Source organism: Carcharhinus amblyrhynchos, chromosome 1 (genome assembly GCF_965287045.1).
Source record: "Carcharhinus amblyrhynchos chromosome 1, sCarAmb.v2.hapA, whole genome shotgun sequence".
In the NCBI taxonomy this organism is placed as follows: Eukaryota; Metazoa; Chordata; class Chondrichthyes; order Carcharhiniformes; family Carcharhinidae; genus Carcharhinus; species Carcharhinus amblyrhynchos.
In genome coordinates this window covers 49527842-49545308 of record NC_137324.1, presented here as the reverse complement: position 1 = coordinate 49545308, position 17467 = coordinate 49527842, and the positions used below count along the sequence as shown (strand labels likewise).

Below are 17467 nucleotides of genomic sequence, written 5' to 3'. Positions count from 1 at the left end.
GCTCCCTTGTGAACATTGACCTCAAGCCTACTGATCACACTATCCTTCAATATTGGATTTTAACATGAGGTTTTTGCGACAAAAAGAAAATGAACTGAAACATATGAACAAAGTGTCCCTAACATATGCACCATATTCATAACATATGGTTCAAGATTTTATCTTAATTTAAGCTTTGTTTAAGAGTAATCCAGTCTCGAAACATTGGCTTTATTCTCTCTCCTCAGATGCTGTCAGGCCTGCTGAGTTTTCCAGCATTTTCTGTTTTTGTTTGTTTCACCTTATATATATTTCTGGAGGACATGGTGTTAAATAGATAGAGAACCCTACAATAACATTACATTCAGTTACAACTCAGCCACAGATAGAATTGGCATTGGCTTTTTTTTACTTTAAGAAATTGGTGAACAGACAAGCTCCACATTATAAGGCACCAAAAAAAGCTCCAGAAGAGTAGGAGAGATTAGCCAAGAAGTAATAATTAGATGAAACCAAGTTTGAGGTTTGAAAATGTGTAAGAGAACAGGAAGGTTGACGGAAGAGAAGTTCCAGCAATTTGAAGAAAAATACATAATGGGATGGCACAATGGACCTTTTCATCGATGCAAGAAAACACTGGGTACAGGAGTTTGCAGTTTGGCATATTCGGAACTTGTTGAAGCAAGAAAATCAAGTTCAACAGAGAATTGACCATTGTAGAAATCATAAAGCTTTTTATGACAGGTAGCAATGAAGTGAAGGAGGTTGGAGTCTTGATGTGATATCATGCAGATTATAGGAAACTTCATCATGCTTCTATTCAAATTGTGGTACTTTGCTAATGTATATCTCTACCACTGGGCTATTCTACCTTAGAATTAGAGAGGATACATTTACTGATCTCACACCCCTGGGAATCCAAGCTTGAACAAAGCATGGGTCCTACATATAGCTACCATGGTGTAGCGCAGTTTCTTTCGCTTGTGCTCCATACATGTTTCAGTCCATGATGGGTGTGTGAGATTGATGAATTCACCCTTGTATATTTTCACTTGCATTGCTAAGTTTGACAAAAAAAATCCATGATAGACAACATGATACCATCTAAGAAACACAAATAAGCTGCAGGCTCATGTAACAGCAGAAATAAATGTTTCAAGGGCTTATAGATGTTTCTGTAAAGTTTTGTCTCCAAAGATGCTCTTTGCCTGAGAAGAAAAAGTTCTTCTTGTGCTTTGTGGACTCAGTGCGGTTTTCTTTGTTGACTGTGGGATTGGTTGTGATGCTTGTGTCTTCACTGAGGGATTCCTCTTGGGCTTAAGTTGAGAGACTTTCAAAGATTTCAAACCCATCATTTTACAGTACATATTACACTGATGGAGAGCTTTGAACTGATCAATAAAGGAAATGGAACAGTTCCCTTTAAATCCTTTGTATCTGGAAGAGAATAAAGAGGAGATTAGATATTCAGCTGATCTGTCTTGACTACGGTTTCCTAACGCATACAACCACGAGAAAACTGACTTGTTGGTGGCTTCCATGTACTCACCTTATACCTGATCTAGAGGACCAGATCATTCTTTATTAATAAGTTACCTTTCTATCTTTCAATTTTCTTTGGAAAAACTATTTATGTAACTCCACCAATGGTTCAGCTGGTTAAAGACACCAACTCTCGTGAAACTGGTCTCCAAAGACATTTTGCCTTTGTCAAAATGAGACAGAAGTAAGCTTTGTCTTTCAGACAACATTTGTGCAGCTTTAAGAAGGGACTGCTTGAGTTTTCAGTCATGTAGTACATATATACGCCACTAAATAGCGCTGTTGCACTTTGTCACTTCCTGAATTAGTTCAATGAACTTCCCTTAAACTGGCTCAGCAAAACCTATTTGTACAAGCAAAAAGGGAAACGATCATTTGTTTCCTTTGCCATCGGCCCCTCTACAAAAAAGCAGCGCATTCTTAACCCTTACAAACTCAGATTAGCCCTTTCACTTTCGCTGGAAGTGGATTTTTCATTTTTTATTAGCTGGGAAAAAATAATCCCTTCAAATCCTCTGATGATTTCCAAACATTTCTCTTCAAAAACATTAGAATTCAAAAATTCAACATACTATAGCCATATATAATGAGCGCAATAACCCCTCTGTTTCTTCACAAGTCAAAGAATACGTACGACCTGTCCTCCAGTTCCTGCTGAAATTAGGATTACTGGAAATAGAACCATAGAAAATTACAGCTCAGAAACAGGCCTTTTGGCTCTTCTTGTCGGTGCCAAACCATTTTTTGCCTAGTCCCACTGACCTGCACTCGGACCATATCCCTCCACACCCCTCTCATCCATGAACCTGTCCAAGTTTTTCTTAAATGTTAAAAATGACCCTGCATTTACCACTTTATCTGGCAGCTCATTCCACACTCCCACCACTCTCTGCGTGAAGAAGCCCCCCCCCCATATTCCCCTTAAACTTTTCTCCTTTCAGCCTTAACCCATGCCCTCTGGCTTTTTTCTCCCCCAGGCTCAGTGGAAAAAGCTTGCTTGCATTCACTCTATCTATACCCATCAAAATCTTATACACCTCTATCAAATCTCCCCTCATTCTTCTACGCTTCAGGGAATAAAGTCCTAACCTATTCAATCTCTCTCTGTAACTCAGCTTCTCAAGTCCCGGCAACATCCTCTTGAACCTTCTCTGCACTCTTTCAACCTTATTTACATCCTTCCTGTAACTAGGTGACCAAAACTGTACACAATACTCTAAATTCAGCCTCACCAACGCCTTATATAACCTTACCATAACACTCCAACTTTTATACTCGATACTCCGATTTATAAAGGCCAATGTACCAAAAGCACTCTTTACAACCCTATCCAATGTGTGAACATATTCCATGCAGTAGCTTACCCTCTGAGAAAATACTTGTTGTCCTCTGTTTCTCCCTGGTCTGGCAATCCCCATAAATGGGGCAGAGATGGGAAATTGTAAAAAAAGCTTTCTGACATACAGAAAACAAGTATTCCAATTTACTGCATTACTCAACTTCCTTCTAAATGGTTGTACATTCACATAATGGCAGTGCAACTAAACGAGCACCACAGCACTGTATATTAAGCTGTTTTCAACATACCAAACAGCCAGTTAGGGAACTGTGAGAGGAACCTTACAATGAAACATGTGGCAGAACAAGAGAACAATAATCTCCCCTACTGCATGGAAACAAAATTGGGGGCACTTAGGGGTGCTTGGGAAGTTAAAATGGAGCAATAGGATCTTCACTATTTGCTTCCTGAGCTGATCTGGCCAAATGTAATTTTAAGTTGTGGCCAAAAAGATTTTTGATTGACAAGGGAGTCAAGTGTAATGTGAGAGGGGCAGAGAAGTGGATTAAGATCACAAGTCAGGTCCATGATCTTATTAAATGACAGAGAAAACTGAAGTGGCTGAATGAACTATTCCTGCTGTTACTTTTGATCTTAAAGTGCACCCACTGAAAGTTGAGTGATGATTTATCTGTCAGGCCTGAGGGCTAGAGGAGGTGCAATAATGGAAGATTATGTCACTCCCTCCCTCCCCAAAATGCCAAAGCTGCCTGAACCTGTAATATTGTGTTGTGAAGGTAAAGGAGGTGGTCTGCCATCTTCCTTTAACAAAACAGCAGAAAAACCAGAGCTCCATCCAGGTTTAAATTGCTTGGTCCTCCACACTGTTTTCTACTGGAAAGTCTGAACTTCTGTAGAAGTGCCTACTGCAAGACTAACTCATCTCTGTATTTTCCATCGTGGAAATCAGCACTGGAAAAATGGATTATCCCCACATCAGCTTCAGCCTGCTAACCTCTCTGAAATAATATACTAATAGACTTTTGATGCTAGACACTGGACTCATGTGAAACAAAATAATTCTTATTTTGTCTGTGCTCTGACCCTTTCTTCCACTTCTCCCTCATTTTATTGTATGAATGCAAATAAGGGGGCGGGTTTGGAAACATTGAAAATCCTCTTCCGCATTTTAAGTGTGAATAGAATAAACTAACCCTTTGGTTTTACCTCTGTTGAGGTGGCTGTGGGCTGATTTATAGAGGATTAGAATGCTTGGGATCTCACATTACCAGTAGGGCAGTTAGATGTACAGCTCAATCATGACTCTGAATTCCATCCTCTAGCTAATTTCAAGCAGGGAAGTAAAGGGAGAGAGAAAGAAAGCGAGATAGAGCAAGGGAAAAGGAAAGGGAAAGAGGATTCCAACTCTGAAAATTGGAAATGAAGCTAGCAGATCACAGGGAGAGAGAGAGATCATAATTGAAAGCTGCAAGGGAAAATCTCTATAGCCAGTAGCACCCCTTATCCCTTTAAGCTGGAGCCAATCTCTGAAGCCCACAAGTATGCAAAATTCATTCCCAAATTAGAAGAGAATGCTGTGCGGGCATTTATTGTTGCCACTTTTGAGAAAACAGAAAGAAACCTGACATGGTCATCAGATATCTGAACATTTTTAATTCAAGGGCAGCTGTCAGAGACAGCCTAACAGGTCTACCCCACATTGCCTCCTGTTGTGTCCCTGAATTAGGAGACTGCCTACGAGTTACTCCTGGAAGTGTAACAATTTCGGACACTTGTAAGAAGCCTTTGACAAGGTACCACATGGTAGGTTGTTGCATAAAGTTAAATCTCATGAGATCCAAGGTGAGGTATCTAAATGGATACAAAATTAGCTTCTTGACAGAAGCCAGAGGGTGGTTGTAGAGAATTCTTTTCAAACTGCAAGCCTGTGACCAGCGGTGTGCCTCAGGAATCAGCACTGGGTCCACTACTACTTGTCATTTATATTAATAATTTGGATGAGAATATCGGGGGCATGGTTAGTGAGTTTGCAGATGACACCAAGATTTTATGTTTTAAAAAGCATTTCGATAGTTACATGGGTACGATAGGTAGAGGGATATGGGCCAAATGTGGGCAATTGGGATTAGCTTAGGGGTTTAAAAAAAAATAAGGGCGGCATGGACAAGTTGGGCTGAAGGGCCTGTTTCAATGCTGTAAACCGCTATGACTCTATGACTCTATAAGCCAATCCAAAGCCACAACAAGTTTGAATGATTATAACAAATAGCTTTTGACCAATTTATATTAGTGTTTATATTTGGTAACAATGACAGCAGTTCCTAAGTTTACAATAAGTAGACCCTGAGTCTCCTGAAGTGCCAGAAATATAGATGCTGGGGGTAATTCTCCCAACTCCAAAAGTAGCGCAGCAGGCTGGAAGACTCGAGCAGACGCTGTTTTGCAGGCTCCCCGCTGGGCGCCACAGTCTCCGTGCATCTCAGGCAGCTGGAGTCAATTGTGTATTTTTCATTTGATATAGCAAAAGTTTTAAAACATGAAATATTGATGTGTCAATATTTTGCTAACTTTGTTCTCTGTGGAGATTGTAACAATGGGAAACATCTGTACAAAGTTAAGTTTTAGTGTGATAAATAGGCTTATATTAACACTGCAATGAAATTGCTGTGAAAATCCCCTAGTTGCCATACCCTAATACCCGTTTGAGTACACTGAGGAATTGAACTTGGATCCCTGGTGCTGTGAGGCAGCTGTGCTAACCACTGTGTTACCGTTCCATCTCCCAACCTACCATTAATATCTTGTGCTTTTTTAACAAAAGAGAGATGGATCAATAGCCAATTTCTTATACAATACATCTCTGGTATTTATGTTGTTGTTGTGGAAATCCTTCTTTGTCAGTGTTTTGTGTCTCTATCATTTCAAACTGCAGGTTATAGAAGCTAAGTGTGTGTATCCCAGAGCAGCTTCATTAATTTAATGGGAGTTAGCATTTTCTATCAGCTCTAGGGTGATGCTGGGTTGGTCTGTAGTGGTCTGATCTTGGAGAGAAAACACCCTATTGTATATTTGTTGTACAGTTTCAACAACTGTCATTACTTCCCAGAAATATGGGGGGTGATTCTCCCATCCCGACCCGCATGATTTTTGGCAGGTCAGGACGGGAGAATTGCGTCTCCGCCATTTCGCAGGATTTGCTCACGCGTTCCCGATGCATGCGCACCTCCCACAGCCGGAGAACAGGCACAGTCGGGACCGCGCTGGAATCCGGCGGGAAAAGGGGTAAGTGATTTTAATCTGTTATAAATGTATTTTGAATGAATTTAAAATGTGATTATTGAACCCGGCGCAGAATTCGCTGGACTCGATAGCATCTTTCACTCCATCAGGAGTATTTCACTCCAACGGGGTTTAGAGTAACTCCCCACGTTCAGGGGACTAGCGGGAAACCCCACTGGAGTGAAGGGGGATAATCGGGGCACCACAGGCAGTCAAACAGCAGGGGGGGGGGGGGGGGGCGGTGGTGCCCTCTAGACATTGACACCCTGGCAGTGCCAGCCTGTGCCCTGGCACTGCCCAAGAGTCAAAGTACCCATGTACAGGGGGCACTTTGGCACTGGGCATTGGGCAGTGTCAAGGGGCTGGGGCCTATTATGGATGGCGCTTATGGGTTGATTGGTGGGGGTGGGGGGTGTCGCTCTGCAGACAGGATCGGTCAGGGCTGGAGAGAGATCAGTGATCAGGGCAGGCTGGGGGGGGGTGGTGCCTGTGGGGGCGGGGAAAGGATTCTGCCTCCCGGGAGTCAGTTGGGGGGGAGGGGGGGTGCAGGGTCTGCTGGGGTGGGGGGGTGGAGGGATTGCCACTGTTGGGTGAGGGTGTTGGGGGAGGGGAGGGTGACCCTGGGGGGGGGGCTCCTGGATGAGGGGGGTGGTGCTTGATCGGAGCTGGTCCAGGAATGCCTGTGGGGACCACGATCAGGCCATGTTGGGGGTGGGGTGGGATGGGGGGGGGGAGCAGCGACCGAGTTGGTCAACAAACGGGAGACTGATAGATCAGGGCGTGAATTGACTCCATCCCCCGAGCTTTTAAACCACGATTGTGACCTCTGCATTGCACTGAGTGGGGAGATGCAAGTGTAAAGTTCAACTGAAAAAACAGTCAGTATTTAGGCCAATTTTCTCATCAATTCAGCATTTTTGGGAGAATTCCCTTCCAACACCCCTCCCCGCCCGCCGCCGCCCCTCCAAACCAGAAAAGAAGAATTGCCATAATTTCACTTCCTTAACATACATTTTACCGTTTCACCAATGATGTGGTTTGACACCATGAATCATAAGTTCATAAGAAAAAGGAACAGGACGAGGCTGTTCAGCCCCTCATGCCTGCTCTGCTATTCAGTAGGATCATGGCTGATCTAATATGGAGTATAGTGTGTAGTTCTGGTCACCTCACTACTAAAAGGATGTGGAATCTTTGGAGAGAGTGCAAAGAATGTTCACCAGGAAATTGCCTGGTTTTGAGTGTTGAATATGAGATGAAATTGAATAAACTAGGATTGTTTTCACTGGAAGACAGGGGATAAGGGGAGACCTGATAGAGGTCTACAAAATTATGAGGGGCCTAGTCAGGTGGATAGTCAGAGGCTTTTTCCCAGGGTTGCAGTGTCAATTACAAGGGGGCACAGATTCAAGGTGAGAGGGGGAAAGTTTAAGGGAGATATGCAGAGGAGGTTTTAATGCAGAGAGTGTAGGTGCCTGGAATGTGTTGCCAGAGGAGGTGGTAGAAGCAGGCACATTAGCAACATTTAAGAGGCATCTGGATAGGTACATGAACAGGAAGAGAATGGAAGGATACAGTCTGAATAAGGACAAAAGGTTTGTTCTTAGTTTAGTTAGGGATTCATGATCAGCACAGGCTTAGAGGGCTGAAGGGCCTGTTCCTGTGCTGTACTTTTCTTTGTTCTTTGTAAAATGCTTCATGTCCACTTTTCTGCCATTTCCCCATAACCCTTGATTCCCTTATCAATCCAAAATCTATCTCAACCTTAAATATACACAAGGATTCTGCTCTCACAGCTGTCTGTGGTAAAGACTTTCAATTCTCTGAGTGAAGAAATTTCTTCTCATCTCAGTCACAAATTGCTGCCCCTTTATTCTGAGATTATGTCCTCTGGCGGAAATGATTGATAAGAAAACCTACAATTGATCTGTTTTGAATTGTATATGTCAGGTTTCATAGGAGAGATCTGGCAGCTTTATTTCAGAGTTGTCCTGACCCTTCAATGGTCTCCTGGCAATTGCTAGTTGGAATAAAGTTACATCTTTATACAGAGATAGTGAGTCTTGCACTATCTAAACTTTAGATAGTACCGGTCACCTTGGTTACCTCACCAACAAACCCCTTAGGAATCCTACATATTTCAATGAGATCACCTCTCATTCTTCTAAAGTCCGATGTGTCCAATCTTTCCTCATAAGACAATCCCTCCATATTGGGGATCATCCTAGTGAAACTTCTCTGAACTGTCTTCAATGAAATAATGTCTTTCCTGCTCACAATATTCTAGCTGTGGTCTCATCAGTACCTTGTACATTTACAGTGAAATTTCTCTACTTTTATATTCCAACCCCCTTGAAATAAGGGCCAACATTCCATTAGCCTTCCTAATTACCTACTGCATCTGTGTGCTTGCTTTCTGTGTTTCATGTACAAGTAGCCCCAAGTCTCTTCCATAATGAATAAATTCTCATATTATACTCCATTTGCCAACTTTTTGCTCACTAGCTTAACCAATTAATATCTCTCTGTAAATGATTTATATCCCTCTCACAACTTACCTTTTCACCTATGGGTGCCACATGCCAAATCTGAAACACATAGGAACTCCTTCAATACGTAACTAGTGTGTGACCATTCGCAGCATACCACGCAGATCAATGCCACTGCCTAGGAGCTGTCATGATGCCTCCTTCATCACATGGTGTCTTCTGTGCCACCACAAAAAAACAGGGAGTGACTACTGGGCCTCATGGGCTATCTTATGAAAAGATGACTCATGAATCAGTGCACAATCCACAAGCATGAGGGCAGCATACACACAATGGAAGCCGTGCTGCCATGAGAAATGTGACAGAACAGACTATAGGAGTGCTGAAACAATGCTTGCACTGCCTGCAGTGCTCCATGAGAGCCCTGCTGTATGACTGTGCTCAATGGGAGCAGATGAGTACCTCATTACTGAGTATCCACGAGGTACTGTTTGCCATCAGCAGCAGTAGAATTATATCGCACAATCTATAACCTCATGGACTGACATATACCTCAAACATTACCATCAAGGGATCAATCTGAACTCAATACGTAGTACAGGACAGCATGCTAAGTGTAGTGCCAAGCTTACCTAAAATGAGGTGCTGATCCAGTAAAACAGCAACAGAGGACCATATACATACCAAACATTGTGAGCACAGTGCTGGGTGATCCCACAACCAGCAGATCGGATCAAAGCTCTGCAGTCCTGCCAGATCCCGTCTTGAATGTTGATGAACAATTAGCCAACTAACCAGAAGAGGATGCTCCACAAATATTCCCACCCTCAGTGATTTGGGAGCTCAACACATCAGTACAAAAGGCTGAAATTTTTGCAATCATCTTCAGCCAGAAGTGCTGAGTGGATGATCCATCTCCTGGTCTCCTGGATAACATTCAGGCTTGAGCTGATAAGTGGCAAGTTATCATTCATGTCAAACAAGTGCCAAGATATGACCATCTTCAACAAGAGAATATCCAACTATCTCCCCTTGACATTCAATGGCAGCACCACTGCTGAATCAACTACCATCAAGATCCTGGGGTAATTATTAACCAGAAACTGAACTGGATCAGTCACATAAATACTGCAACTGCAAGAGCAAATCAGAGGCTTGGAATCCTTTGGTGAGAACTCACTTTCTGAAGGCTACCTGGTGAGTTTTATGTGACCCGTGCTTACAAATATGGCAGCAGGACACATCAATATTCTGCATTTATATGTGGTCTCACCGAAGCCCTGTTCAATTGCAGCAAGACTTTTTCACGTTTGTATTCCAATCCCTTTGCCATTTGCTTGCTACACCTGCATGCTAGCGTTTTATGTTCCATGTAAGAATACATCCCATGTCTCTCCGAGCATCAACATTTAAAACTTCACGTCTTTTAAAAGTGTTCTTTTATCTTCTTACTACCAAAGTTAATAACCTCACGTTTCTCCACATTGTAGTTTAGCTGTTGCCTTGTTGCCCACTTACTTTACCTGTCTATATTTGTTTTTCATCCTCTTGGAGTCATCGGAACTTGGGAACGTAGGAGCTGGAGGAGGCCATTTGACTCTTTGAACCTGCTCCTTCAGTCAATAAGATCATGGCTGACCTGGTTGTGGTCTCTGCTCCACTTTCCTGTCTGCCCCATATAACCCTTGGCTGTCTTGCATATTAAAACTCTACCTTAAATAAATTCAATGGCTTGGCCTCCAAGGTTTTCTGGGGAAGAGAATTCCACACACCAATGACTGTTAGTGGGAAAGAATTTCTCCTTATCTTTGTCTTAAAAGGGAGACCTCCTATTTTTGAATGACGTCACCTTGTTTTAGTCTCCCCCACAAGAGGAAACATTCTCCGATCTCTGCCCAACAAATCCCCTTAGGATCTTTCAATAGGATCACTTCTTACTCTTCTAAAATCCAGAGGATATAGTCTGAACCTCTGTTCATAAGGTAAGCCCTTCATCCCAGGAATGAATCTTCTCTGAACTGCTTTTAAAGTAATTATAAACTTTCTTAAATAAGGAGACTAAAACTATGCACAATACTTGAACAGTGGTCTCACCGAGGCCCTGTACAGCTGCAGTAAAAATTCCCCACTTTTATATTCCATGCCTCCTCAGAACTTACTTTCTCACTTTTGTATTATCTGCAAACCTGGATGGATAACTCTCAATGTCTTTGACTGAGTCATTCAAATGGAACTTAAATAGCAAAAACTCCAGTACTGATCTTGTGGAACTCTTCCTGCCAATTTGAAAATGCTTCATTTATCTCTACTCATTCCTTCTTGTCCATTAACTAGTTCTCCATCCCTGCTTATATATCTCCAACCTCATGGGCCCTGATTTTGTGTACTAATTTTTTGTGTGCTTAAATCTTTATTGAATGGCATTTTGGAAATCCAGCTTATACTACATTTACTGGTTCCCCTTTATCTATTTTATTAGTTACATCTTCAAAAAGCTCTCATAAATTTGTCAAGCACAATCCTTGTGCCTGTCAATATTAGGGATATTGACCTTAGCCCCAAGTATGTGCAAGAAAAGGGAAACTTAAGCACGTAAAGTAATTGCAATTTTAACTTCCATTCCATTCACAATATTTTTGTTGGGGTTACAACCCAGCAGTTATTACATGGAAGCTGCTTGTTTCAGGTTGAAACTTTCATCGCATGGCATTTACAGTAATATTACGACCAATATCATGTCATCAAACCTGACAGAGTGCTGTTGCAGCATCATCAATCAAGATACAGAGAATGAGCTACCGTAACAGTACAGCCCATCGTTTTCTTCACTTACCCTTTTCTACTAGTTGCTATTCCAACATCAGTTAACTTCATTCCTACACCTACAGAAAAACAATTGGAACAAATTCTGTAAAACATGCACAAAAGTTATTACATAAGTGGAAATAAAATGAATGTTGGATGTCTAAAATGACGATAATGAAAGTTAGTCCGAAACAAAAGAATAGGTTCAGAGTGCAGATAGTGTCCTTCTTTTAGAAGACCAAAACGTTAACTTTACATTCCCTTTCAGGTTTGACTTTATGCTTTTCCAATTTTATTTAAGTAAGCAGGTAACCAATAAGTACTGCATGTGACGTATCAAATGTATGGTGTGTGCGTCTGGTATTGCTCCAATTGTAAATGTGACATAGTGATAGATTGAAATGAGACTTGAATACCTGCAATGTGGCAAGCAAAAGGAAATTAGTTTTACATCTGAAAAACAAAAAAAAATTGAAGGGTTCCGGGTGAACTGCAGGGATTGGATAGCTTCTTCAAAAGAAGCGCGATGGTTTAAATGGCCTCCTGCAAAATTCTAATGATAATTATGACACTCCTTTGAATTCTGTTTCTGACGATAGATTAGTCATTACACTTAAATGGCCAGACACTGACCATTACATCCCCACAACACACAGCCATTCTTTCTAATGCTTTCAAAGCAATATATCACATTTACCTTGCATATCTGTGACAAGGAGGTTTCCTTCTGTGCACTGATACACCCAGTGCTGGAATGTACAACATTTCTGACCAATTTCAGATTCTTTTCTACCAAAATTCAGCTCTCTGCCGTCCTTCACTGAATACTTAACAAAATCGCCAATCAGTTCCTCTTCCACAGTTGCGTAAGGGATGTTGTTTGCTGGGCGATTAATTAGATATATAGGAATAACCCTAGAAAAAGAACATGATTGCGTACATCAGTTACAGGATGTTTAAGTTTATTTATTAATATCATAAGCAGGCTTACGTTAATTAACACTGCAATAAAATTACTGTGAAAATCCCCTAGTTGCCATACTCTGGCACCTGTTCAGGTACATTGAGGGAGAATTTAGCATGGTCACCTAACCAGCACATCTTTCAGATTGTGAGAGAAACCCGCACTGACATGAGGAGAACATACAGACTCTGCACAGACAGTGACCGAAGCTGGGAATCGGACCTGGGTCCCAGGTGCTGTGAGGCAGCAGTGCTAACCACTGTGCCACCATGCCATCCTTGTTTTCCCCACAAGAGGAAACATCAGAAATTACCTGATTGTTAAAGGAATTGTTCTGAAATTTGCAACTGAATCATATCAATGAGAAGGTCCCAGGTTCAGTCTCAGTTTGTATGAAGTGAATTGTCTTTAAAGATGATGGCAAGATTATACACAATCTAAGTATTCCTGTATTGGGATTGTGGTTCTCCAGAGTGAATATTCTTTACTTTGATCGGCCCAAGATTAAGAAAAACAAATATTAACAATTGCAATGGTTAGATACTATGAAGCAATCAGTGACATCCATAAACTATGTAAAAGTTTCTCCTGTTGGAACCCAGCAGTTTCAGCTTATAAAATGCACTTCCATGATAGATACATGATTTTGACCTGGTCATCCCAATTACAATGCTCACCACTTCAGAATAAACAGCTCTATAGCATGGACAAGGGGAGTGAGGACTAGCACAAGTAAAGCACACATTTACTCACTCAGGTGTTTCTCCAAAGCCTTCTAACAATGTCCCCTCTGCTGAAAACATATTGCTATATAGCCGAGCAGCAGTCTGTACGTGGCATTCCTAAAAACGAACAACAGCTTTTTCATTCTACTGCATTAGAAACAAACATTTATCACACTTCAGCTACAGTTACAATCATTATTCCAATTGACAATACATTATCAATTGAAAATAAAGTAGCATCATCACATGTAAGTGTATGCGTAGAAGTGACAACCACGGGAAAAAGGCTTAACTGATAGAACATAGAACATAGAACATTACAGCGCGGAACAGGCCCTTCGGCCCACAATGTTGCGCCGACCAGTCTTATTTTTAAAAAAAAACATTGACCCACTAATCTAAACCAATCCCTTTTCGTCCATAAACCTATCCACCAATCTCTTAAACGCCCCCAAACTAGGCGCATTTACAACTGCAGCAGGCAGGGCATTCCAGTCCCTCACCACCCTCTGGGTAAAGAACCTGCCCCTGACATCCGTCCTATAACTACCCCCCCTTAATTTAAAGCCATGCCCCCTCGTGCTAGCTTTCTCCATCCGAGGAAACAGGCTATCACCATCCACCCTATCTAAACCTCTAATCATCTTATATGTTTCTATAAGATCTCCTCTTAGCCGCCTTCTTTCCAGTGAAAACAACCCCAAATCCCTCAGTCTCTCCTCATAGGACCTCCCCTGCATACCAGGCAACATCCTGGTAAACCTCCTCTGCACCCTCTCCAAAGCCTCCACATCCTTCCTGTAATGTGGGGACCAGAACTGCACACAGTACTCCAAGTGCGGCCGCACCAGAGTTGTGTACAGTTGCAACATGACGCTGCGACTCCTAAATTCAATCCCCCTACCAATAAACGCCAAGACACCGTACGCCTTCTTAACAACCTTATCTACTTGATTCCCAACTTTCAGGGATCTATGTACACATACACCTAGATCCCTCTGCTCCTCCACTCTATTCAAAGTCCTCCCGTTAGCCCTATACTCAACACATCTGTTATTCCTACCGAAATGGATTACCTCACACTTCTCCGCATTAAACTCCATCCGCCACCTCGCGGCCCAGCTCTGCAACCTGTCCAAGTCACCCTGCAAACTTCGACACCCTTCCTCACAATCTACCACACCTCCGACTTTGGTGTCATCAGCAAACTTACTAATCCACCCAACTATACCCTCATCCAGATCATTAATAAAGATTACAAACAGCAGTGGCCCCAAAACAGATCCCTGAGGCACACCACTCGTAACCGAAAATCCTTGTGATCTTTTATCTACTCCATGACAAAATTGTTCTAATCACATTCACCCATCTTGTTATCATATCCTTTTGAACCTGTTTCCATCATACACCTATCTAATTTGATCTTGAATGTTGATGAGTTTGCACCTCAACCACTAGGCCTGGAAATGAATTCCACAGTCTCACAGTTCTGTCTGAAGAAGTTTCTCCTGCACTCTGTTCTAAGTATCTTCTATTTCAGCCACATTGTACCTTCTCTAAAATCTCAATATTCTTCCTGTGTTGTGAAGTCTCTAACTGCGGCCTCTAACTGCGGCCTTATGAAAGTTCTTTGTAGGCTTGTCATCATTTCTTGATTTTTATAACTCTTGATGTCAAAACAGCATAACATGAGGTTGTGGGGTAGGGGTAGGGGTGTAAAACATGCATATAAGAAATGAGAAATAGGAGCAGGAGTAGGCCATCTAGCCCCTCGAGCCTGCCCTGCCATTCAATAAGATCATGGCTGATCTGTCATGGCTCAGTTCCATATTCCCGCCCTCTCCCCATAACCCTTAATCCCCTTGTCTATCAAAAACCTATCAACCCGTGTCTTAAAAATATTGAGCGAGGCAGCCTCCACCACTTCAACAGGCAGAGAATTCCAGAGATTCACCACCCTTTGAGTGAAGAAGATCCCCCTCAACCCTGTTCTAAACCGCCCCCCCTTTATCTTGAGGCTGTGTCCTCTAGTCCTACTGTCCTTTCTGAGTGGGAAGAGCCTCTCCACCTCTATCCTATCCATCCCATTCATCATCTTATATGTCTCAATGAGATCTCCCCTCATTCTTCTAAACTGTAACGAGTACAAGCCTAGTTTATTCAGCCTCTCCTCATAGTCCAACCCCCTCAACTCCGGTATCAGCCTAGTAAACCTCCTCTGCACTCCCTCCAAGGCCAAAATATCCTTGCGTAAGTATGAACCAAATCAATTTAGTGGGTTAGATTAAAATTGGAACTTCTGCATGTGCCTGTGTGTTAGGGTGACATATGCTTGGCAGATTTTATATGACCACTTCCCTCAGATGTGGAGCAAACACACCAACCACCTGTGCAATGTAACAGTGTCAGGCCAGAACAATTTTCAGTCGAGCAACTTGATCAGTGAAAGCGATGGTAAGTCCATTTGATTTGATTTGATTTGATTTATTATTGTCACATGCATTAACATACAGTGAAAAGTATTGTTTCTTGTGCGCTATACAGACAAAGCATACCGTTCATAGAGAAGGAAATTGGAGAGTGCGGAATGTAGTGTTACAGTCATAGTTAGGGTGTAGAGAATGATCAGCTTAATGCAAGGTAAGTCCATTCAAAAGTCTGACAGCAACGGGGAAGAAGCTGTTCTTGAGTGGGTGACCTCAGAGTTTTGTATTTTTTTCCAATACATCTAAGTTGCAGGGGGAGGGCAGTGAGGTCTCATGCATCACAGGAATAGACTTCTGAGGAGCCTTACTGTTCCTCCTGACCAGGCGCTAATCATTTACAAATATATTTTTGACTTTTTTGGAATATTCAGTACTCTTTGCAATGCCTTCTGAAGGCCTTCTAGTTAGGCTGCTTATGGGAAAATACTAATGGGGAGTACATGTACAAAACACATTCTGCTTATTGATACTTCAAAATTCCATTAGGGGCCTGTTTCGTGGATCAAATTCCGTGACTCTTATGACTCTTGCCTGTTTCTAGCAGCTCCCTGGGCCGCCCAAGACAAGACTCCAAAAAGTAGTGAATGATTGGATGTTGACAGCAACAGGGCAGTCAATATTACATTGCTATTGCATTGTACAACAATCCCATTACTGCCTACTGGAGAGGATGGAAATCAACCCTTATTCATGTGCGTGTGTTAGGAAAACTTTGTGAGGAATTGGCTGAGGTAAATTCTGTGGGAGAGGAACTCACTGCTGGTGCAGACATAATAACATTGCATAGATATAATGCATTCTGCAATCAATACTTTCTTAATTTGACAACAGAGTTTATAATTGGCCATTAAGTGCATGCTACAACAAGTTTTTATTAAAGCACATTTGCATGATGCACAGGGAATAGTTCAAGTTGCTGCCTCCATCTGTTAATTAATTTACCTGTGCTGCCAACATGTAGTTCTGTTTTATGAGCTCACTATTTGTTTTTGCCCCGTGTGAGATGGCATTGTGAATTTTTAAGACACACTTATGACCGGGATTGAACAGAGGTACAAAGCCATAAATAACTTTGGTCCGAAATGCTTTTCGGTGCAATCCTTCACCAAAATGTGATTCTTCTGTTGCAATACTGCCACACATCTTGACATCAAAATTGCACTCATTTGTGAGCTCCGTTGCAATGATGGGTTGTAACAATTCAATTTCCTCTCCTAAAAAGAAGAGTGAGAAAATAATGTTATTGCAGACTGAAGTATTGCAACTGGCAAAGTAAGAGCCTTCAGCCTGGATTGGAATCTGTTACGTATTTGTATTATTTCTCATTGGCTTACTGAGCTCTGCTGTATCCATGCGCTTACCGGAGGTAAGTCCTAGATGTAAAACAGGCAGAGAATAAGAGAACGAACACCTGTAAATGAAGTTCCATTATGTTAAATCCTCTGTGCTCCCTCCAATATACAACATAGAAACTGGTGATAAGGACAGCAAACACCGGGAAGCCACCGGCAAGACAAATTTACCAAGGGAAAGGTCAGGAACAGAAAAGATAGAACACAAGCTTTTCTCATGTCTTCCAGATCTGATGGGTTAGGTGGACGAGAGTAACAATACACTGCAGTAGTTACAGAGTTGGATGTGTTAAATAAGAGGCTGAAGCTCGGATGGCACAGTGGTTAGCACTGCTGCCTCACAGCTCCAGGACCTGAATTCGATTCCCAGCTTGGGTCACTGTCTGTGTTGAGACTGTACATTCTCCCAGTGTCTGCATGGGTTTCCTCCAGGTGCTCTGGTTTCTTCCCACACTCCAAAGATGTGCAGGTTAGGTGAATTGGCCGTGCTAAATTCCCTCTTAGTGTTCCTGAACAGGTGCCGGATTGTGGCAACTAGGGGAATTT

At 42.2% G+C, this 17467-nt stretch overlaps 1 protein-coding gene across 2 annotated transcripts in view; it reads right to left on the bottom strand.

Annotated features, from left to right (window-relative positions):
* Window positions 1-365: 365 nt before the first annotated feature.
* Window positions 366-17467, bottom strand: part of alpk2 (alpha-kinase 2) — a 32800-nt gene continuing 15698 nt past the window's right edge. For both annotated transcript variants that reach the window (XM_080181578.1, XM_080181651.1), the window contains 5 exons: window positions 16512-16783; window positions 13112-13200; window positions 12092-12309; window positions 11423-11471; window positions 366-1416 (listed from right to left, as the gene is read on the bottom strand). In XM_080181578.1, coding sequence (XP_080037704.1) covers window positions 1143-1416; window positions 11423-11471; window positions 12092-12309; window positions 13112-13200; window positions 16512-16783 — 902 coding nt within the window. In that variant the 3' untranslated portion in view covers window positions 366-1142. The remainder of the gene's footprint in view (window positions 1417-11422; window positions 11472-12091; window positions 12310-13111; window positions 13201-16511; window positions 16784-17467) is intronic.